Source organism: Protopterus annectens, chromosome 9.part0 (assembly GCF_019279795.1).
Source record: "Protopterus annectens isolate FY-2018-M chromosome 9.part0, PAN1.0, whole genome shotgun sequence".
Taxonomy (NCBI): Eukaryota; Metazoa; Chordata; order Ceratodontiformes; family Protopteridae; genus Protopterus; species Protopterus annectens.
Window position 1 is genome coordinate 807,701,681 of NC_056743.1, and position 23,607 is coordinate 807,725,287.

The 23,607-nt window shown below is 41.7% G+C and overlaps 1 protein-coding gene across 4 annotated transcripts in view; it reads left to right on the forward strand.

Moving 5' to 3' along the window:
• The window catches only part of SLC11A2 (solute carrier family 11 member 2), a 614,374-nt gene that overhangs the window by 230,819 nt on the left and 359,948 nt on the right, over positions 1-23,607 (forward strand). For all 4 annotated transcript variants that reach the window (XM_044083456.1, XM_044083455.1, XM_044083459.1 and 1 more), the window contains one exon: positions 2,390-2,473. In XM_044083456.1, coding sequence (XP_043939391.1) covers positions 2,443-2,473 — 31 coding nt within the window. In that variant the 5' untranslated portion in view covers positions 2,390-2,442. The remainder of the gene's footprint in view (positions 1-2,389; positions 2,474-23,607) is intronic.

Genomic DNA, 23,607 nt, shown 5'->3' on the forward strand with positions numbered 1-23,607 from the left:
AATAGCTAATTAAATTCTTTTATTTTTTACAGCCTTTAGCTATTTAACTTTATACATCCCTTCAGTGTTTTATTTTAAACCATGCATTCATCTGTTCCTGATTTTCATTCAAATTTTAGCTCTTTTCCTCTTAATCCTTCCTAACACTGGTGGTATTTTAACAAAATGTGGTGAACTATACGTAATAAATAATAACAATAATTAATAATTACACACTTATTTTACTTAAGGAAATGTATATTAATTCACATTTTCTTACTCTCTTATTCTGTTAATGCTTCAAGTTAATAGAACTAATATTTTAAAAGCATCCCTGATTTTTTTCTGGATTTGTCCCTGATTCTGTTGAGATTTGTCCCTGATTGGTTGAGAGCTATGTTTTAAACACTTCTTAGTGTAGTTGATTTAGTCTTCTTTTAGATTACAAGAAGACATCTCCTGTATTAAAGGTGAAATGTGAACTTTTGCTGAACAGCTGCAGGATTCTTCCCAGCCATTTTTCTTTTCTTTAAAATACAGAAAGAAGTTGTCTTCCAGATGGGTTTATTTCTTTCATCTTTAATCTCCAGTCTTCATCAGAAACAAGTATGAAAAGCACCAGTTCATTAAGTACCAGTTACATCATCACACAGTTTGTTCATTTACCAGTCAAACTTTTCAAAAGACCTTTGTTTATACTTTTTAGTTCACATTTAATGTTAAAATATTCATTCATCCCAGAATAATGACTAGCATTTAATTTATCAATGTGTATTTTAATTCACACCACGTCTAAAATCCATACTCGACTATTAAATTACACAGAATAAAGTTTTTAGAGTACTGTGTTTGAACAAAGAACTGGCAAAATTGAGTTGTAGTCTCATTCACAAGGTGGTACATTCTTTCTGTCACCTAGAAGTCTTAACTATGTAAAAACAATCGTAGCACTTTGCCAGGTAAACCACATTCTGGGAGCGAGAATTGAAAAACCTGAAATACTGCATGTACAATTAATTGATTCTACTTCAAAGACAGTGATGTCGAAATAAATTTACACTACTTAGTTTATACACAAGTATGCCCCCATTTTACCTGTATTGCTTAAGATTGTTTGCATTGAATTTTATAATAAACCATTTAAGTTTATACCATTTTCTATTTATAAATGTTGATTTTTCACCAGTTAAAGCTCTGAGGTCATTATTGCCCTTTAAAGTCTTCCGGTTCTCTCTAAAAATATTAGCAGTAGCTGGTGAGTGTACTGCATAGGTTAACACAAAACGTTAAGTCAACTTTTTTTTATTCTTTTTACTTTCTGGTAGTCCAGTCAGTTGTCTTGCACAAAATATTGACCTATATTAAGATCATCTCTTGTCAGAGATTTCATATCTACTATTACATTTTCTAAAACTTCAATTTATTGCCGATTTGGAGTGATCTCAGAGGTATTCCATTTAGTGAAGTGGGATTTTGAGGCACGATCTTTTCTGGTATCAGCTTTACATTCAGGGATGTTTTGTGGTGGCATTAGAATGATTTTGATTAGTTACCGTGTACCCTGTGATGTTTGAGAACCTCATGCATACCTGTCTCAATACCTTGCTAGCATGAATCATGCACTTGTTCTTGCATGAAATATGCCATAACTTTTTCATCATCTAGTTGGGAGGAGACCTGAATAAAGGTGGTTAAACTGAAATGTTTTAATCTACTACAGCAACCACTCCTTGAAGATTTGCATTTATAAATATAGTTAGATAGAACTGTACTTTCTGTGTGTGGATGTTCTGGAAGATGTGCAACAAGGTCCTGAAAAGTTAGGACAGCTGGTTTTGTTGTTTATTTGGAATCTACTCTTTGTTGTTTTCGGTATTTATTTGAACTATTTCTTGCTTCCCCTTAAACAGATGCTCTGTCCTGGGAGTGCAGGAACTGCATGATTAGTTGGTAATTCCTTTTTTGACTGTTTCAGTGCTGATGGTGTTTGGTTGGTAAATGTATGTGTCTGAGTGATTGGTTAGTATTCCTTCCTAGACCGTTTTTTCCTCCTATGTTAACCAAATTTGCATTCAGCCTTCTGACCACATTCTAGGACTTTCTTAAATGCTGATGAGGTTTGCCAGGGAAGATGCAGTGTAAATATTGCGTACCAGATTGCAGCGTTTATTGTTGAAGAGCATCTTTCTGAGAGTGAAACGAGTGTTCATTATTTTGTTTTTCCTGCAGTAAAAAACATGTTCATGTCTGCCTGCACCCATTGTGTCATTCTTTTGAGAGTGTAATTTTCTGATCTCTGTGTAAGGCATAAATAATCAAAATTATTTTTAATTTGAATGTATATTAATGTTTTCTTTTGGTTAGCTTTCACTTGACTAACATGTTTTACTTTATTTGCTTTCTTCTGCAGACATCCTGGCCCACCCTGACATCCTGGAGTTCACTTCTATAACTGCTCCCAGTATGTCACCGGAGACTGAAGGGCAGCACATTGGTATGAATGCAGCAACTTTAGTTATATTTTCCTTTTATGTTTTACTCATGTGTAGTATGCTGTTATACTGGTGTTCTGTCAAGATGTTATCTATGTAAGTATGATGTAGCCCTTTTCATTTGTAAGATACATAGGGTAGGGTGCTGGTCCGTGCTGATTTTAACACAGAAGATTTGAAACATGACTGTTTGTAGTTTCATAGGTGTATACTAAGCTAATGATCACCAGGGCCTTTATAAGCCTAGCCATGCAATCCAACCCCTTTGTGTCCCAATGTATCATGTGCATATGTTAGGAGGGGTATGTTGGTTGGGAAATTTCTAAAGGTTATGTGGAGGGTATATTAGTTTGGACCTTACTGTTTGTCTCTGTGTATTAGAGACATGAGGGGCCAGACCCTGGGGGTGAATTTTTGATTTCCTATCCATTAGTCAAGGTTATGCTTAAATAGGGTTAGGGGCCGGCTCTGCTTCGCATGGATGGGGAACCCATTCCAGGGCAGAGGGATCCTCCTCTGAGACACATGCCTGTCTTGCTAATGTCTTATTTGTGTCAGAAGCATCTTGGATCTAGTGGTTCTGAAGCTTAGTTTGTGGAATGTACAAAAGGTCCATCAGAGCTGGATCCAGACATAATTGTGTTTCAGTAAGCTATAGGAGAACATGTAGAGGCAGAGCTTTAAAGTAGTCTGTATAGGATAATGTATTTATACCATGGATTCTCCTGGTAAGGAGCCTTTGTGGGCATTCCAATTGTTGCATATATCTGGTAAGGTAAGTGCTGAAGGTACATTATACTCCATGATGGATTTGATAAAGGCCAAATAAAGTGGCACTGTGACTTCCTTTGACCTGGATGCCATACCCTCATAAGCTGAGCAGTTTTGCTTCCCTTGATTCACAGGAGGGACGTTGTGTTTGTATGAAGTGTGTAGACAAGGCTTGCCTTGGTCAATTCTGAACATTGGTTATACCAGAAATATATTAGGGCAGTTCCTTTTGCGTTTTTCCACTTCATTTAAAGTAATTTTGTTGAATTTATCTGTTTTGCATGGTGTTTTTTTATATTTAACCCACTGTTTGCACTTTTTACACTTGGCTTGGTTCTTGTCTGTAGTGAGAGCCATCTTAAAGACCATATTAGTTCTTTTTGTGGGAGTTCATTGCTACTGTTTCTAGGTAGCCAAGCACACATTGGTTGAATTTATAGCTGCTTTTCATTGATCTTTTACTTTTTATGGTTTTCTCTATACTGAGATCAACTGCACTGAGCACACTGTCACAATAGTTGTAACTGGACAGTAATTGATTACTATGTGCAAATGAAGTTTTCACCAAGTCTTTTCTGCAAAAAATCCTACTTTCTTTATCTTGTAGGCGACTGTTTCTGGTCTGCTCTGGGCTTTATGTGTTTGTGTGGACCTGAGCAGACTTGCTAGCATCTGTGTAAGTTTGCACATTGCCATGTCCTATATATCCAGTGTGAGTGTGTATTCTCATTTAACCCCCCCCCCCCAGATTCCTATAAATAACAGTGTGGAGAGACAGCAGACTACCTCCCATTCTACTACCAACCTTGTGGCAGTTGGTATCCTAAGAGGGGTAAACACAGGACTAACTTCGAGGCAGCCCTGTCAGAATCTGATGCATGCAATAAACATCACACTGTTTCATCCCACTCACACACATGCGATATCCTCATACTAATAACACTAAACTGTCATACTCTGAAGTTGTAGGGGAAACAAATCACTACCAAAGCCTTGTTGAACTCTTAAGAGAAGACATCAGTGATTCTTCTCACCCCATGCCCAAATACATCTACAACTTTTAGCCCTTTATCAGCATATCATGTATGACAACACTCCATTGCCCAACAAAAATAAATCAGCTTCTGTAAACATCCTAGTAATTGGTGACTCCATTGTTATATACACACTGACTCCATGCTTACTAAGCTGAACAAGGGCAGGGTTACAGGTAGCTGTCTTTCAGGCGCCAGAATTGCTGACATATCAAGTGCAAATAGAACCCTCTCCACCAGTAAGTATGAGTATGACGCAATTGTAATTCATGCAGAAGGGAACGTTCTGGCAGTTCTGGCACTAAGACCCACGAAGGACATGCAGAATGACTTGCTGGAATTTACTGTTATGTGTACTTTGATAAGATTCTGATTTTGAGTGGTATTCTCCCCTCTGCAAAAATTATGCCTCAATTTAAGGAAAAGATAATTACATTCAAGAATTGGCTGAGTAGTTGCTTTCATTTTATAGGGATCCAGTACGTCTGGGACAACCTAATCGATAATCCTACTTTGCAAAGGATGGACTACACCTCTTATTCAAAGGCTTCTGCATACTGGCCAAAACTTTGGTTTTACCGCCATTTTGCCTTTCTTGGGCAGGGTTCATCTAATAAACATCTCAACATGTCCAATTTAAGATCTGATTGGTTGGTTAACATCAAGGTGGCCCTTCTCAATGCCAGGAGTCTTAGCAATAAAGTGCTGAATCTGGAAACACCTCTGCACCTTGAGCGTATCCATGTTTGTGTAGTCACTGAGACTTGGTTCAAGTGTAATGAAAGCAGCTTGTCATTTCCTGGGTTCTATGCCTGTTGCACCTTTTAAGATCACTGGTAATGGCTAAGGAGTCTCCTAGAACTTCACCTTACTAGGCAAGTCTGAGTTTCAACGTATAGCTTTTAGGTTATCCTTTCCTTTCCATTGCCAGAGGGGATCATGAAAATTTTGTGGCACTCCTTGAAAATATCCTAGGAAGAAATGGATCTTTAATTCTCTGACTTCAACTAGCCCTCCATAGATCAGAGGACTTAAATCTTAACATTGAGTGTACATGTTTCTTAGACTGGGTAAATGAGAACTCCATGGATCAAATAGTCTGTAATCTAACCAGGGACAGTAGTAATTCTGGACTTAGTTGTCACAGTTAACTGCTCTGGCCTGCTTCTTACCTCTGGTTGGTCCCTCAGTAGTTACATCAGACTACCTTTACCCTCAGATTATCTTGTGTGTCCCCCCCACCCAGTAACCAAGCTGCCTTATTTGGTAACTAGAAAGGCAAACCTTTTACAACTGTATGATGAAATCTCCAAATTTTCCCTTGTGAACCCCACAGTGGAACTCCCGGCTATGCTGACACTTGTGCCAAGGATCAACATACTCCTTATTTAAAAAAAAAAAAAAAAAAAAAAAAAAATACATGTATTGACAGAGCAGTCCCTACCAGTACCAGATACAGTGGTGAATTCAATAACAAACCTCCCTGGTTGTTATTGGATATAAATAAACTATGCATTAGAAGGAAAACAATGCTTAGATTACTTGGTAAGGTCAGAACCCCTTAATATGAAGATAATATAAAGGCCTCACCAAGAAACTGAAGGCAGATATAAGACCAGAAAACAAAGCTTTCCACAAACTTAGGCTAGCTTCAGAGGCAGAGGATTAATATAAGCCTTTATTGAGTTATATTAGAAAACTAAGGAATAATTCACATCACTGTTATGAACTTCTCTATAATGGCACTTTCCTGTCCAATCCAGAAGACATTGCTAACATACTAACAAACAAGTTTATTTCAAATTTTCCCTACAAACTGTTATCCCTATTGTCATTCTCACTCCAAAACACCCCTGAGTCACTTCTTTACCTTACAGTCTTAGAGGATCATCTCCTTAAAGCACTCACCCAAGATTAAAAACTTTTTTTCTGTGGGTCCCAGTAGTACACCAGGCAGTCTAATAATCTGTGTCAGGTATGCTCTTGCTGATCCTCTCCTTAAGTTGTTCAGCCTAAGCTTGGCTACAGGCTGTGTACATGAATCATGATGTGCCGCAGTGGTGATGCCCCTCTGTAATGGTAGCCCCACCATTGACTCAAGTAATTAGACCCATTAGCCATTAGGGACTTCTCTGTAAAGCCATGGAGCGCATCATCCCCCATCTCATAAATTGTGACATTAACATTTGATTAAGCTCGACCTACAACAATTTGGATTTGTTAAAGGCAGTTCATGCTTTCTTAATCTTGTGAGCTTCTTTGAAAAGGTCACGCAGATGGTGTATAGTGGCCACACTGTTCATGCTGCCTGTCTGGATTTAGCAAAGGTGTTCAAAACCATACAGCATGATGGGATTGTACATAAGCCTAAGGCCTTTAAATATCGATTATTATGTGGCAAATTGGAGTGCTAACTGGATCAAGGACCAGTGGTGTCTTTGGGGTTTTGTGCTGGTGCCCCTTTTTGACATTTTATTTAAGTAACCTTAATACAGACAACAAAGATCTTTGACCATGTTTATCAGTGATTATAAGCCAAGTGTAGTTGTTGTCAACTAATGCTATTAACACCCTTCAAAATTAACACGAGTCTGCTCTGAGTGCACTACGAAAGGGCTCAAGGTAAGCAGTGCAGAATCATTTTCTTTGAGAAAATAAATCGATACCCATCTTCTGCATGAATAACATCCTAATATTTAGTAAGACAGTGATTATAGACATGGGTACATGGGTCGATGGCTCCATCTCATTTAATTACCGTGTTGTAAATGTAGTTAGAAAATCCTATATCTTGCAACTAATCACCAGCAGCATCTCTTCTAAAACCACAGATGTTATTATTCTGGTGGCTTCCCTGGTCAGATCCATTTTAGTTTGTAACACATCTTTTAGCATGCATCTCACTTTACATATCGAAGCACGAAAAAAGAAACACAAAGGTTCCTAACAAAATAAGGCCTCTGGCTTCACAAATCTTGGCTGTCAGGTAAGGCTAGAATCCCTGTCCCTGTATTCTGTCATATAGGGTCTTAAGGGGGAGACCTGTGCCTTCTTACTGTGTCCTCAGAGATGCTATTTCTGTGACCACCTTGATTAAGCCAGATTGGGTAAGTAAATACTAGAGCATGAGATGCCAATCTTCACTTTGAGGTTAAAACTAAATGGAAGGGTAGGTTTTGTTATACAGTGCTGCGTCTTGCTCTGGAATATAGGCATCCCTTGCTTGTCAAGCAGTGTGATTCCATGTCTGTTTTCAAATGCAGATTAGACAATTGAATGACTGCCCTAAGATCCACCACAGAGACTTGCCACCCTTTAAAATGGTGGTAGAACCTAAAGTGGTATTTTGGCAAGGAGATGCACAGTCACTGGTTATATAGTCTTGTATATGCTATGATTATATATCTTTTCTTTTTCGTTTTTTTATTTGTATATTACTGGTCCTATAGTATTGCATATTCTATGAGTATATATTTTGTTTTGTTTTTCTTTTTGTATAATTAAGCTTTTATAATTATTTTCTGTGTGAGCTGTCTTTTTCATCTTGCTCCTCTGTGTCTTAGATTTATGTTTATACTTAATATGTTTAATTTTCCCAATAGCTCAGGGTTTGGCTGAAAAGGGCAAAAGTAGGTTGTCCTTGCTTGGTTAAGAAATGAAGAAAAAAATTGACTCTACAGGGCCTTCTACATTGAGGGTAGCAGTAGCTTGTTACACCATTTCTTATAGTTCTTAAAAATCTCAAGTACATTTTGCTCTGGGTGTACACGTTCCATTTCTGGTCATGCTTGAAATTTCCCTTTTGAGCTTATGAGATGAATGCCTCCAAAATCTTCATTTCTTTGTGGTCATTTACATGGATTATCTCTTACTAATTTGCTTCATTTGAACGTTTCCACATTCAGTGCCTGCAGGGCATAAGCCTAACTGTACCAGGTATTCCCAAATTATGAGTGATAAGTCTACCACAAGGACTGCTGTTTTGTCTACAGTTTGAGCACGATGATGAAAACCATTACAAACATCAGCACTTTGACTCCCTAGTGTTGAAACAAGAAACTTGAGGCCTTCATCACTACTCAGCATTTAGCACTGATGGAAGGACCCTAGAGAGAGGAGACTGCCTGGAGTGTGTGTCTGAATATCTTTGGCAAGAATGTAAGAAGTAGAAGATAATGGGCCGAGGAGACTCTGTCGAAGTACATACATGACTTAATTTCAAAGTGACCTTACCAGTAATTGCCTCTGATTCTTTGCTGTTAAGGTTTTTGTCCTATGGCAAGAAGTTAACTGGCTGGAGTGCTTGAGGTGAGATTCTGGGCAGGTACATGAGAGAGAAGGTAAGAGTTGACCAGCTTAATTTCAGAATGTACTTAACTGTGATGGTTTCTGATTCTTCAGTCTTGGGGGTCATTTTCTTGTGGCAAACAGTTATCTTATTAGTCTCTGAATGGGTTTGGGGTGCCAAGTGGAAATTCTCTAAACTGTGTTCATAAAACTGCTATTGCTGTGATTTGTATAACACCTCTTTACTGCTTTTCCTTGCCTTACATGAGAATGGTAAAGGAATTTATACTTTAATTGGCCTGTATGTAGACGTTTAATAAAATACAAACAAAATTGTAGGAAAATAATAAAATTGTAATGCATTGTAAATATGCATGTAGTCATAGAATTGGTAAACATAAAATGCATTCTGAAATAGAAAGTTTTAAGGGCTTCTTAAACCACCTACAAAGGAGCACTTCTGCAACTAGCAGGGTAATGAATTCTGCAAGATTGAGCACTATATAGTGAAGTCTTTACAACTGTTTTCATTCGCATCTTGGGAACCAGTAGCCAGTAGCAGTCTGTCACTAGCCAAGAAGAGAAGATGAACTGATTGATTGGGGTCAGTAGCTTCTTGACATAGACAGGACCTAGATTGTAGAGGGTTAGTTGTTTAACAGCAGTAACCCTTATGTACCATCCTTGATACCACAGGCATCCAGTGCAAACTCTATAGCTTAGGGTTGTACGAGCCTGGCTTAGATAACTTTTCAGGAATATGGCTGCAGAAGCCCATAGAAGTTGAATGGGATTAGGATCATTCAAAGCAGTGTGCAACAACTCAGTGTTCTGGTCATGTAAGCAGGAAGGATCCAAGGTGGTCTCTGTCAATAAACTGAATATTTAGATGAGTGAATGTTACAACATCTAACCCAAAAAATTCAAAACCCCAGAAGGCTGAAAAGGAATGAAACTTTACTGTGTGGAGTCTGATTTTTGCTCCTTTCCCCACTGTGGTGCAATCTTGAAGTCGGTATATATAATTAGCAGGAGGTGGGGTTTGAATGATTGTGACAGGTCCTCAGAAGTAAGGTAATTGATATGAGCAGTGTTTCATATATGAAGATAGGAAGATTTCACAACTGCCTGGTCCATCAGCAACAAGTCATCCAAAAGCAGCCAACATTTTCTGTCCAGAAACTGTAGTCTTTGTCCTGTAAGACATTATGTAAGAGAGAGAGAGAGAGCTGTAGATAGCCTCATGGTAGTGTTTTGAGAGGACTGAGCCTTATTCTACAGCCCATCAACCAGTTAAGGATGTCATCTGTGCAGTCTTCTAGTGTATGAGGAGTAGTTCTCAGTTGCTGAGTGGAGGGGTATATTTGGATATCATTTACATAAGAATGGTAACCCAGAGGGTTTCTCATAAAGATGTCACCTTGTGGTAGCATGTACATGCAACAGTTATTTTGCCTGCTGTATTGTGCATCATAGAAGGTATTTTAGAGATGTTAATTCCTGATAACAGCTTTCTGCGAGTGAACCGACAGTATGATATTGAGCAGCTGAGCCATAGCAGGTTCTCAGATAGTGTTTTTCTTCAGGCCTTTGTGACCCATTTAGGGAAGCGAGCAAGAAAAAGCAAGATGGTACAACATTGTCTTACCACCACTGATAATACATTACCATTGTTTTTTTCAGTACTATGAAACCTGTCTGTCTAGTTCCAGGATCTGTAGAGATTATGGATCCATAGACAGGCATGCACCTGTATGTATACCGCATTGTGTAACTTTCCTGATAAACTATTAGAGATGAGATGATCTTTTACCACATCATGTGGGTCCAAGGCTGGTTTCTTAAGAATGGGGAAGAAACCTCTCAGTAGTGAACATCAGGGGTCACTCAACAGTCAGTCAAGACTGAATAAACTGATAGTCATTGCTTCACTAGGTAGTATGTTTGGTCCAGGGTCGAGACCAACATTATAATCTCTGCAAAGTTAGTATTCTGAAACTTTGCACAGTTCCAGTCTGGAGGATCTCCCCAGAATCAGTACTGTGTCCTGACGTGCTCAAACTTTCTGATAAGTATGCAGCAGTGACCCCCCCCCCCATATTCTGAGTTAGATATCTGGCAGATCAGACAGCACAGTCTGCTCACAGCTTGAAAAAAGAACAGCTTCTTCATTTGATGCCTAAGATCTCACCAGGCTAAACTGTTGCTTTCTTACCTGAGATCTCTAACTGGTAAACAGAATGTTTGTCCATTAAGATGATGTCTTCCAAAAGACTGTTGTCATCGTCTGTACTCTAGCCTCCACTGGAATTTCCTGAGATACTAGAGCTCCTTTTCATACCAACCTTCACAGATCCCACTTGGCACACAAAGCAGGACTGTGTGATCATGTATGCCACTGATACCTCATGTTAGCAGATTTCAAAGATGCCTCTGGATTACCAGAACTGTAGTCCAGAAGAAAGTTGTCTACCACAAGAACCTGGCCTCTCTGTTGCATACATTGTGTAAATCTCTGTATTGCAGGCCCCAGTTTGACTTGAACAAGACGCTGATCATTAAGAATATTTCTCTCTCTCAGATTCACAATGGCCACTCCTAGCTGGAGGAGCAAAATTGAGAGTGCATTCTCTAAAGTGAGTTGCAGAGGTGGCCATGGACACCTGAATTTCTTTTTTTTTTCCTTAAAGTAAAGAAATCAAATAAAACTATATAATCGGGTGGAATTATTGTGCTAGAGCTACACTCTTTTAACAGTGCCAATGATGAAATGCACCAGAACTAACGAGATGCAACTTCAGAAGCCTTTTTATGAATAACTATTAGAATTTCCTTTTCTTGTTCAGTTACCAATAGCCTGATGTATCTTTGTTTCTACTCTCAGGTGAATGCCGATGTTCATCGTGTTACCCTGCTGCAGTCATCACACTTGGGTTATCCTGCCGTCAGGCGGTCCCGCTGTCGGCCTGAGTTCCAAAGTCTTGGTCCGGCGTCGGTTGCTGTCGCTTCTTCCCTGACGTCAGTGCGCCAGGGGTATATAAGAGGCATCTGATGCCATTTTCTTCAGTCTTTCTTGCCGCGCGGTGCCCGAAGCAGAAGCAGTTCGCAAATGCCGGTTGGCCGACACCTGAGATTTTCGAATCGAATTTCAGTCTGAAGTCTTCAATAAAGCTAAGTACCCCATTGGGGAACCTTTTCTTGCCTCAGTCCGATGTCAGAAAAAGTTAACAATTGCATTTCTTGTGGGAAGCAAATACCTCATAAGGACTTCCATTCTTATTGTATTCCTTGCCTAGGCCCAGACCACAACGTCATAGGTTGTCGGTTTTGTGCTAGGTTTAATAAATGAACTATCAAACGCCGTTTTGACTTCGGACGACATTACTTTGGTAGGAAATTTAATTATATCATGCCGTCGGAGCAGCCGACGACCGGCATGCACAAAAAACACAAGGATAAGGACAGGCAGCCTAGGAACAAGCCAGACTCCGAGGCCTCTGCTGGGCCTGTCGCCGGTTCTTCGGTTTTCAGTGAGGCGTCTACGCAGCCCCTGACAACCGCAGAATTGGAACCCCAGACAGCTGCGGATCCTCAAGCGGAGTGTACTAGGCCGTCGCAGCCATCTTCATTAGGCCCTTCCGACACCAGAGCAGGAGATCCCGGTGCAGTAGAAACACCTTCGGTTGCAGAAGGTGTCTTCAGACCGACTACACTCACCATTAAATCTTATGCTAAGCTTAAAACTCCATTAAAACCAAAAAAAGACTATACATCAGTCTACAGTTCTAAGAAACAGATGCTTAAGATGGCTGAAGATTTGATTACCCTAATCAGGGGTTCCCATCCCCCTCCAGATAAAAGACTAAGACAAGAGGAGGATTATGCTTCCTCTGACCAGGTTTCAGTTTCCTCAGATTCTTCTGAGGAACAGGATTACACTTTTCCCCCTTATGAAGACTCTGATGCTGAAGACTCTATTCCCTCAGCATCTCCCCCTGAAGACTACTCCTTTGGGGAAACTTTACATACCATGAGGGAACATTTCCACTGGGAAGGCCAGGACTACTCTGATTCTAAGAAAAGGCTCAGAGAGTTTCTTTTACTACCCCAGCACAGACCACTTGCTATCCCTCCAGTTTTAGACCTTGTGGATGATGATTACTTGGAGTCTAGTCTAAATCCAGACTCTCTACCTCCTGCTCCAGCCAAACCAGACAGGCACTACAGAGTACCTGACTCACACAAATTCCTTTATAAAAGCCCTGTGGCTGACCCAGAAACAATTTCCCAGGGTCCCAAAAGGGCTAAAGCTTCTATGGCTAAAAATCCTGTGCCCTCTGAAAGGGATTCCAGAGCACTAGATAGATGGGGAAAGAAGATATAAACCTCAGCTACTCTGGCTATGAGAGCATTAAATTCTCAGTTTCACATGCTGAAATATCAGCAATTCCTAATGTCTCAATTAAAACAAAAAATGAGCACACATTCTGAACAGTCTGAATTCAAGGAAATGCAGGATCTGTTGCATGCAGCTGAACAGGTGGGCAAACATACTTTACAATGTAGATTTGATTCATTGGAAGCTTCCTGTAGAGCAGCTGTTACTGGGTTTGTCATACGTAGACATGCTTGGTTAAAAGAACAAACCCTACCTGATCATGTTAAAGCAAAATTATTGGATGCACCTTTACAGCAGGATGTATTATTTTGGTGTCAAAGCAGAAGAGGTTTTAAAGAAAATGGAGGATAAGGCAAAGTCTATGCAGACGGTCAAGGATTTTTTACAGGTACAACCCCCTCGTTTCAGCAGAAATTGGCCAATAAAAAACTGGTCCTTTCCAGCTTCTGACAGATCACAGAGGGGCAAATACAGATGCCCAAGGGGCAGAGGTCATTCACAAGGCCCTTACAAACCTCGCCAATGGGGTACTGCTACCCATAAAGGAGGAGAAGACAGGCCCCAAGCTAGCAGAAGACAAACACAATAACTCAATCCTTAAACTACCAAGCAAGTCTCTCTTGGCAGCTCCCTTGGGAGGAAAATTAGCACTTTTTGCAGACAACTGGCACATCATCACAAAAGACAAATGGGTCCTAAACATTGTCTCACAAGGATACAGATTCCACTTTCATACCTTGCCAAGGATAAAAGGAATGCCAAACCTGCCACCAAATCATTGGGCAGAGGCACAAAAACAAATTACAGCTCTCATGGACATGAGCCATTCAACAGGTACCTACACAGGAGCAAGGACAAGGATTTTACTCGAGACTCTTTCTAGTCCCAAGAAAAGACAAAGCATGGAGACCCATTCTGGATCTTTTAATTCTGAACACCTATCTACAGGTACCAAAATTCAAGATGCTAACACTACAGCATTTTCTTCCCATGCTGGGCAAGAATGCTTGGCTAGTAACATTGGACCTCAAAGAGGCATACCTGCATGTCCCTATCAGACAAAATTGCAGAAGATACCTCCGCTTCATTGCAGGTTCAACCCATTACCAATTCTCTGCACTGCCCTTTGGCTTATCTACTGCGCCCATGGTCTTTACAAAATGCCTGGCACCAGTAATTGCACACTGCAGACAGAGGAATTCAAATATACCCATACCTGGATGACTGCCTTATTCAAGCAGAAAGCAAGGACATTCTTTTAAAGCATCTGGCATTTGTCAAACACCTTCTAAGTTGCCTAGGGTACACAGTAAACGAAAAGAAATCAAAACTAGTGCCCTCACAAAACATAATATTCCTGGGTGCCAGCTTGAATACAATGGCCCAGATGGCTTATCTCATGCCAGACAAGCAACAACAGCTGACTCAATACTTCAAAATAATGGCAACAAAGACCCAACTCCCTGCAAGAAAAATTCTGCAGGCCTTGGGATTCATGGCATCTTGCATACTACTAATACCATTTGCAAAACTGCATATGAGGAAATTACAATGGTACCTAAAAAGCATATGGACTCAGCACAGCCACAGCTTGGAAACAATAATACCACTCATTCCCTTCCTTCAGCAGGAGTTTCTATGGTGGGCACAGGCATGTCACCTCAACAAGGGTCAGCCTTTCACCTTACCCACAGCCAGGCAAACTATGGCAACAGATACATCGGACTATGCCTGGGGAGCACACATGCAGGACAGTGCATTCAGGGAAAATGGACTACAGATCAAAGGCATCTGCATATCAATCAAAAAGAAATGCTAGCAGTACAGAATGCCCTAACAGCTTTCAAGGACCTCTTACACCCAGGACAACTAATAATAAAGACGGACAATACCACAGTAATATGGTACATAAACAAGCAAGGGGGCACACATTCCTACCCTCTATGCAGGCAAGCAATGGCCTTGTGGAACACAGCACTGTCTTACCAAGTTCAATTACAAGCATAATTCCTGCCAGGAAAGAAAAACACATTGGCAGACGACCTAAGCAGAAACATCATGGATCCCCACGAGTGGAAACTAGATCCACAAGTATTTGCAATGATAACTCAAAAATGGGGACGCCCAGACATAGATCTGTTTGCCAACCCCCAAAACTACCAACTTCAAAAATTTTGCACAAGGGCATTCCATCCACAAGCTTGGAAAGTGGACGCCCTCTCATTCAGTCGGAAAACATTAACAGTGTATGCCTTTCCTCCACTGCCTCTTCTAGCAAAGGTACTGCTGAAAGTCAGATTAGAGAGGCCACAAATGATACTCATTGCACCAGACTGGCCATGCCAGCACTGGTATCCAATTCTAAGGAACATGGCCCACGGCCCACCATGGATTTTACCACAAATTCCTCCCCTGCTCACCCAGCGAGACAATCAGATTCTACACAGCCAGCTCAAGACGTTAAACCTGGCTGCATGGAAAATTACCTAAACAACCAGCCAACACCTCTATCCAAAGCTGTTATGGATGTCATTATAGAGGCCAAGAGGCCCACCACCAGGAAAACCTATTCAGACAAATGGAAAAGATTTTGCGCCTGGAACCAGGCTAAAGGCCAAAATCCCCTTTATCCAAACATTCCTCAGATTCTACAATATTTAACTGAGATGTTGCACAAAGGACTTTCCTTTTCATTTATTAAGATCCACACCTCAACAATTTCAGCTCATTACAACACGGATCCTCCTTTATTTTCACATCCACTCCTAAGACAGTACCTCAGAGGGGCTAAGAACATAAGACTGCCCAGGAGAGCACCAACACCTACTTGGGATCTCAACTTTGTTCTGGAAAAGCTTACACTGATGCCCTTTGAACCAGCTTTTTCAGCTGATTTAAAATTTCTTTCATGGAAAACTGCCCTGCTACTAGCAATGACTTCAGCTAGAAGAGTCTCAGAGCTACAGGCACTAATGGCAGTGGAGCCTTTCCTCATTTTTCATCAAGACAGAGTCTCTCTACGAACTAACCCTTCCTTTATGCCAAAGGTGGTATCCAGTGTGGCCCTAAACCAAACTATTCATTTGCCCACCTTTTTCCCAAATCCCCAGAACAAAGGAGAAAGACTCCTGCACTCTTTGGACATTCACAGGCAATTACATTACTACTTGGATAAAACTAAGGCTTTCAGAAAAACTGGCCAGCTCTTTGTAGCCTATGCTGCAGGATCACAAGGAAAAGCTATCTCAAAACAGACCATTTCAAAATGGATAGGACATTGCATACGTTTCTGCTACACGCATCATGGGAAACCGTTTCCTGCTAACATTAGGTCCCACTCCACCAGGGCTACAGCTACTTCAGCAGCCTTTCTCAGGGGGGTGCCAACCAAGGATATTCTGGAAGCTGCAACTTGGAGTTCAGTGCACACCTTCACCAAACGCTATCACTTACCTCTATATTCTAAGACTAGAGCTGGTTTTGCCACTGCAGTTTTGCAGGGCCTACTAGCTTCTTCTAACCCTGTTTAACTCCACCACCCATCCTTGGCTTTGGGATTTAACCCAAGTGTGATGACTGCAGCAGGGTAACACGATGAACATAGTACAGTTTTGTACCTACCATAAATGTAGATGTTCGAGTGTTCACCCTGTTGCAGTCCAGGTTACCCTCCCTCCATCCCCTCTGAACTAGCTGGACTTATCTGTACCAGTCTATCCTATACAACCTCTGTGGTGTATTTGCTTGTGCCTGAAGGTATTGTTTTATTTTTATTTGTGTTCTTTTATATAGCTATATATATATATATATATATATATATATATATATATATATATATATATATATATATATTGCCTACCTATTGGGGGCACCTGACATCTTGGACAAGAAAAACTGAAGAAAATGGCGTCGGATGCCCGTTATATACCCCTGGCACACTGACGTCAGGGAAGAAGCGACAGCAACCGACGCCGGACCAAAACTTTGGAACACAGGCCGACTGCGGGACCGCCTGATGGCAGGATAACCCAAGTGTAATGACTGCAGCAGGGTGAACACTCGAACATCTACATTTATGGTAGGTACAAAACTGTACTTTTTGCTGATGCTGACTGTGTAGCACCACGTATTAGGGTGGATCTAGGTTCTGCAGCACTAACCTTAGCCTCCAATTCTTTTCTTTTTTTACTGCTGGCATGGTTCAGGTCCTGATCCTAATTGTCGTGGAAAAGTTCTTGGATTTACTGCATGGAAAAGTAAAACAGTGTTCCTATTTCTGCTAGACAACACTCCTCCTAATGGTTGCAGAAAGAGCAAAATGAAGCACTACTCTGTCAGTATTTCAAGCTGTCCACCTGCAGATGAAAACAGGAGAAACTTGAGTTGTACCTCACTTGTTTACAGATTGCTGATGTTCTTCGTTCCCCATTGCTGCAGTCCTTACTATTGGGTATAGTCCGCATCCAGTCGGCCCGAATACCAGAGTATAAGGCTGACGTCGGTCAGGGCGCATTAGACTGACGTCAGTACGTCAGGGTACTAATGCGCATGACCGACGTCATATCCTCAGTCTTTTTTGCCGCATGGTCTGATGCAGAAGCAGTTTTGCGAGTGCAGGTTGGCGTTCTGAAATATTTCCGAAACCGGAGTTTCAGACCGAAACAGAGTTGGCTAAGTACCCCGTTGGGGAACATTTTGGTTTTTTCTTGCCTCAGTATTTTACCGGATGTCAGAAAAAGTGAATAACTGTATTTCTTGTGGGAAACAGATACCTCATAGGGATTACCATACCTTGTGTATACCTTGTTTAGGGCCTGAGCACGACGTTGTTGGTTGCCGCTCTTGTGCTAGGTTTAACAAACGCACTATTAAGAGGAGGTTAGACTGTGCCAGGTTAGTGTTTGGGAAGCGTTGCAATTATAAAATGCCGCCGGATGCTCCGGCCCGCTTGCCCAAGAAGCGCAAGGACAAAACAGCGAAGCCTAGGGTTGATGAACCGGCAGTCCCGGACGTCGGTTCTTTAGAAGGCTCAGTGGAGCTAGAGGTTTTGCCAGGAGTTTCCATGGAGTCCCAGGCAGAAACTTTACTGTTACAGGATGTGCCTTCTCAGGAGGTAGGCCAGGCTGAGGGGGCTTCTCAGGTGACTGTTCTTCCCTCTCTTCCCAAAGTAGTTAGAGCCTCTCCTTCTGTTGCCAAAACTTCTTTGAGAGGTAGGCCTAGTTCAGCTTCAGTGGGGGCTTCTCCTAGCATTTCGGGTTCTGTACCTAAGAAACATATGCTTAAAATGGCAGAAGATTTGATTACTATGATTAGAGGTTCTATGCCCCCGCCTGATAAGAGGCCTAGGGTGGAACCGGAGTTTGATAGTTTTGAACTGTGTTCAGAGGCTTCAGAGTCTTCTGCGGAAGACTTGCAGGAGTATCCTACTTATTCTGATTCTGATGTGGATGATTCCACTCCTACAGCTTCTCCTCCTGAGGATTTCTCATTTTCAGAGACTCTGCATTCCATGAGGGAGCACTTTAAATGGGAAGGCCAGGATTACTCTGATTCCAAGAAAAGGCTTGGGGAATTCTTGTTTTTACCCCAGCATAGGCCCTTAGCTATTCCTCCTGTGTTGAATGTGGTGGAAGATGTTTTTGCAGAGGCTTCCCTGAACCCTGACTCTTTGCCTCCTGCTCCTGTTAAGCCTGATAGGTATTATAGGGTGCCCGAAGCTCATAAGTATTTGTTTAAGAGTCCTAGGGCGGACCCAGAAACTATTTCTCAAGGGCCTAAAGGTGTTAAAGCTTCTGTGATTAAAAATCCTGTTCCCACTGATAAAGAGGCAAGGGCTTTGGATAGGTGGGGAAAGAAAGTGTATACTTCTTCCACTCTAGCCATGAGAGCATTGAATTGTCAGTTTCACATGCTAAAATATCAGAATTATCTCCTTTCACAATTGAAATCTAAGGTGGATGCTTTGGCGGAAGGTATTGAGTGTAAAGAGTTGCTGGATTTGGTTCATGTGTCTGAACAAGTGGGTAAGCATTCTTTGCAATGTGGTTTTGATGCTGTACAGGCCTCCTCGAGGGTGGCTGCTACTAGTTCTGTTCTTCGCAGGCATGCCTGGTTGAAGGATCAGAATTTAGCTGAGCATGTTAAGACAAGGATTTTGGATGCTCCTTTACAGTCTGATGTGTTGTTTGGATCGCCTGTGGAAGCAGTTTTAAAGAAAATGGAGGACAAAGCTAAGTCTATGCAAACTGTTAAAGATTTTTGCAGGTGCAGCCACCAAGTTTAGTAGAAATTGGCCTGCTAAGGGGTGGACATATCCTGCTTATGATTCCCAGTCTAGGGGTAGGTCTAGACGTGGTAGGGGCAGGGCTCAAGGTTCTTTTAGGCCTAGAACAGGGAGTTCACCTGCTCAGACTTCTGGTGAGGGCAGGGGTCAGTCCTTTCGTAAACAGACCCAATGACCTGTCTTTTCAGCTGCCAGTAGATTCCCGCCTGGCAGCTCCTTTGGGAGGAAGACTGTCTCTTTTCAAAGAAAATTGGGATTTAATTACTCAAGACAAATGGGTGTTGGATATCATTCACCACGGTTACAGATTTTATTTCCATACAATGCCCCTTTCAAAGGCATGCCAGACGTTCCTCCTCCACAAAGAAAAGAGGCTCACAAGCAAGTTTCTCAGTTACTCCAGATAGGGGCCATTCAGCCAGTCCCTGTATCAGAAAGGGGCCTAGGATTTTATTCTCGCCTGTTCCTAGTACCAAAGAAGGGGAACACGTGGAGACCAATTTTGGATTTATCTCTCCTCAACACTTTTCTGGACATTCCCAAGTTCAAGATGTTGACGTTACAACAGCTTTTACCTCTGCTGGGCAAAGATCACTGGATGGTAACTTTAGATCTCAAGGAAGCTTACCTTCATGTGCCTATAAGGCTAAGTTGCAGGAAGTATCTGCGGTTTCGAGCTGGAAATTCTCATTATCAGTTCTCTGCATTGCCCTTTGGCTTATCTACTGCCCAGAGTATTCACAAAGGTTCTGGCTCCAGTGATAGCTTACTTCAGGCTTCAAGGAATTCAAATCTATCCTTACTTGGACGACTGCCTGATTCTGGCTCAAGAAAAGGAAGACCTTCTACAGCATCTGGAACATGTTATAGCAGTGCTAAGATGCCTAGGGTATTCTGTGAACGAAATAAAGTCCAGTCTAGTACCCTCTCAAGACATGTGCTTTCTGGGTGTGAGACTGAATACAGCAGCCCAGATGGCCTTTTAACCCCGGACAAACAAAAGAGTCTATCACTTTACTTCCATCAACTATCTCATCAGTCCGTGCTGACTGCAAGGACAGTCCTTCAAGCATTAGGGTTCATGGCATCTTGTATTCTGGTGCTTCCCAATGCCAAACTGCATATGAGGAAGCTACAATGGTATCTCAAAAATGTATGGACACAGCACTGCCAGGATTTGGACACTGTCATTCAAATAATACCTTGCCTTCAAAAAGATTTTTTGTGGTGGGCTCAGGAATGTCACCTAAACAAGGGACTCTCTGTGACCCGGCCAGAGGCGAGTCAGGTTTTAACGACAGATGCCTCGGACATTGCTTGGGAGCTCATCTAAATGGAAAGTGGATACAAGACAAGTGGCCTGCCAGACTACAGCATCTACATATCAACATGAAGGAGATGTTAGCAGTCCAGTTTGCATTAATGGCTTTCAAGGAGTTACTTCTTCCAGGGCAGGTGTTGATTCTAACAGACAACACAACTGTCATGTGGTACATCAACAAGCAAGGGGGAACACATTCTTATCCTCTATGCAGGCAAGCAATGATTTTATGGGAGACTGCGCTAAGCTTGCAACTAACTCTTCAGGCAAGGTTTCTGCCGAGCACAGAACTCCTTAGCAGATGTGTTAAGCAGACAAATCATGGATCCCCACGAGTGGAAACTGGATCTTCATGTATTTCAAAAATTGACAGTGTCATGGGAACTCCAGACATAGATCTGTTCGCTTCTCCACTAAACCACCAGCTGCCACAGTATTGCACAAAGGGGTTTCATCACACAGCTTGGAAAGTGGATGCTCTGTCTTTCAGTTGGAAAAACCTTCATGTGTATGCCTTTCCTCCTCTGCCTCTTCTTCCAAAGGTACTATTAAAGGTCAGACAAGACAGGCCAAGGATGATTTTGATAGCTCCAGATTGGCCTCGGCAACACTGGTACCCACTACTACGGAGTCTGGTAAGGAAGCCTCCATGGCCTTTACCTCTGATTCCTCATCTGTTATCTCAGAAGGATGGTCATCTGCTCAATGTCAAGCTTCACTCTCTTCATCTAACAGCCTGGCATATTCTGTGTTGAAACACAGCAGGTCTCAACTTCCTCGACAAGTTTTAAATGTGATTATGGAAGCTAGAAGACCTAGTACAAGGAAAGTGTACAGAAAAATGGAAGAGATTTTTATTTTGGAGTACAGCAAAGAATTTGCAGGTTTCTGAGCCTAATTTGAGTGTGGCTCTTCAATACCTTACTGAGTTATTGGACAAAGGTTTGTCCTTCTCTTCCATTAAGATTCATGCTGCAGCAATTTCAGCTCACTATGATTGTGACCCACCATTGTTTTCGCATCCTTTGTTCAAGCAGTTTCTTAGAGGGGCAAAGAATATAAGACCCCACGTAGAGCTCCTACTCCTGCTTGGGATCTCAATTTTGTGTTGGAAAACTTACTCTACAACCTTTGAGCCTGCGGCTACTGCTGAATTGAAATACTTGTCATGGAAGACTGCTTTTCTGTTGGCTATTACTTCTGCAAGAAGGGTGTCTGAGTTGCAGGCCCTTATGGCAGTAGAGCCATTTTGATTTTCCATAAGGATAGGGTATCATTACGCACTAATCCTTCCTTTATGCCTAAGGTGGTTTCTAGTGTGGCTTTAAACCAAACTATTCATTTGCCTACTTTTATGCAGACCCCAAAATAAAGGGAAAAGATTTTGCACACTTTAGATGTACACAGGCAATTGCGTTATTATTTAAGCAGGACTAAGGATTTTAGGCAGTCTCAGCAGTTGTTTGTTTCTTTTGCTTTGAATTCACAGGGCAAGCCTGTGTCAAAACAAACTATTTCTAGGTGGATTGGCTTTTGCATTGCATTTTGTTATTCCCATCATGGCAAGGAGATTCCAGCTGGGATTAGGCCTCATTCCACTAGGGCTACTGCCACTTCAACAGCATTTCTAAGGGGGGTGGCAACTAAGGATATTTTGGAAGCAGCTACTTGGAGTTCAGTGCATACTTTCTCTAAGCATTATCACCTTCCTATCTACTCTAAGTCTAGGGCTGGTTTTGCCACAGCTGTTTTGCAAGGCATGTTGTCAGCTCCTGCTTCTTTATGATTTGCCAGCCTCCCTTACCTCTGCTTTGGGATTCTACCCAATAGTAAGGACTGCAGCAATGGGGAACGAAGAACATAGTACAGTTTTGTACTAACCATAAATGTAGATGTTCGAGGATCCCATTGCTGCAGTCCAATTTACCCTCCCTCCTTCCCCTCTGTGTTTAGGGGTGGTTGTGTAGGTGAGGTTACATGCTTATATTTTTGTATATATTCTTGTATATATTGTACATATTTTTGGTGCAGGTATTTTGGGCCTTGTCTTTTTAGGGTCTTCTGACATCTGGGGCAAGAAAAGACTGAGGATATGACGTCGGTCATGCGCATTAGTACCCTGACGTACTGACGTCAGTCTAATGCGCCCTGACCGACGTCAGCCTTATACTCTGGTATTCGGGCCGACTGGATGCGGACTATACCCAATAGTAAGGACTGCAGCAATGGGATCCTCGAACATCTACATTTATGGTAGGTACAAAACTGTACTTTGTGGGACGTTCCTGTCAAAGTGACCGTCAAGAGAGTCCCTTGCAAGATACCAGAGAAATGCTAAATCAACAGAAGCTGAAGGAGTTGAAGGCTAGTCCGTAGTTGCTTCATTTTTTTGTGAACTTTGCCATCAAGGTACCAGACTTTATGCAGGCTTCTCCAGACTACATGCTGTCCCATTGAGTACTTTCCTGTGTGCAGAGCACAGATTGCCCAATCCCCAGCACTTGCCCATTTCTCTTGACTCCTTGTGTGTTACGTGAGGATAGATGTGTTTACATCCGCAATTGAGGATGAGGTGGTTTCCCCCTCTGTCTTGGTGTTGTGGGAGGGGAATATAAATGAGCATGAGGTCTGTTTTTAAAATATTTAAGGATGATGAGTTTTTCTCTTTTTGTAGCCCCTTTCAGATGAATGTCCCCGTTACTAGCTAGGCAAGAAAGATGAGCACCCTTTGGATCATATCACACCTTGATTTTTGTCCTTGAGGGTGCCAACTATACTGTTTAGAGTCATCTGTATTCCCTTCTTTTGGCTGCTAGAAAGGCTGCTGCTGTGAGCAATCATCGAGTAGGATTTGGGTGATATCATAACCAGGCATCCTAGGACACATTCTGTGTTATCTCGTAGATTACAATTCTTTCTGCCGTACCACCTGATTAAAAGTTTAAGACTTTGGGCAGCGTTGGAAAGAGGCTGAAGTTTATTGTAGTATTCAATATTGCAGCTCTAACTTCTTGAGATATCCTGCCAGCAGGCAGCCTTCA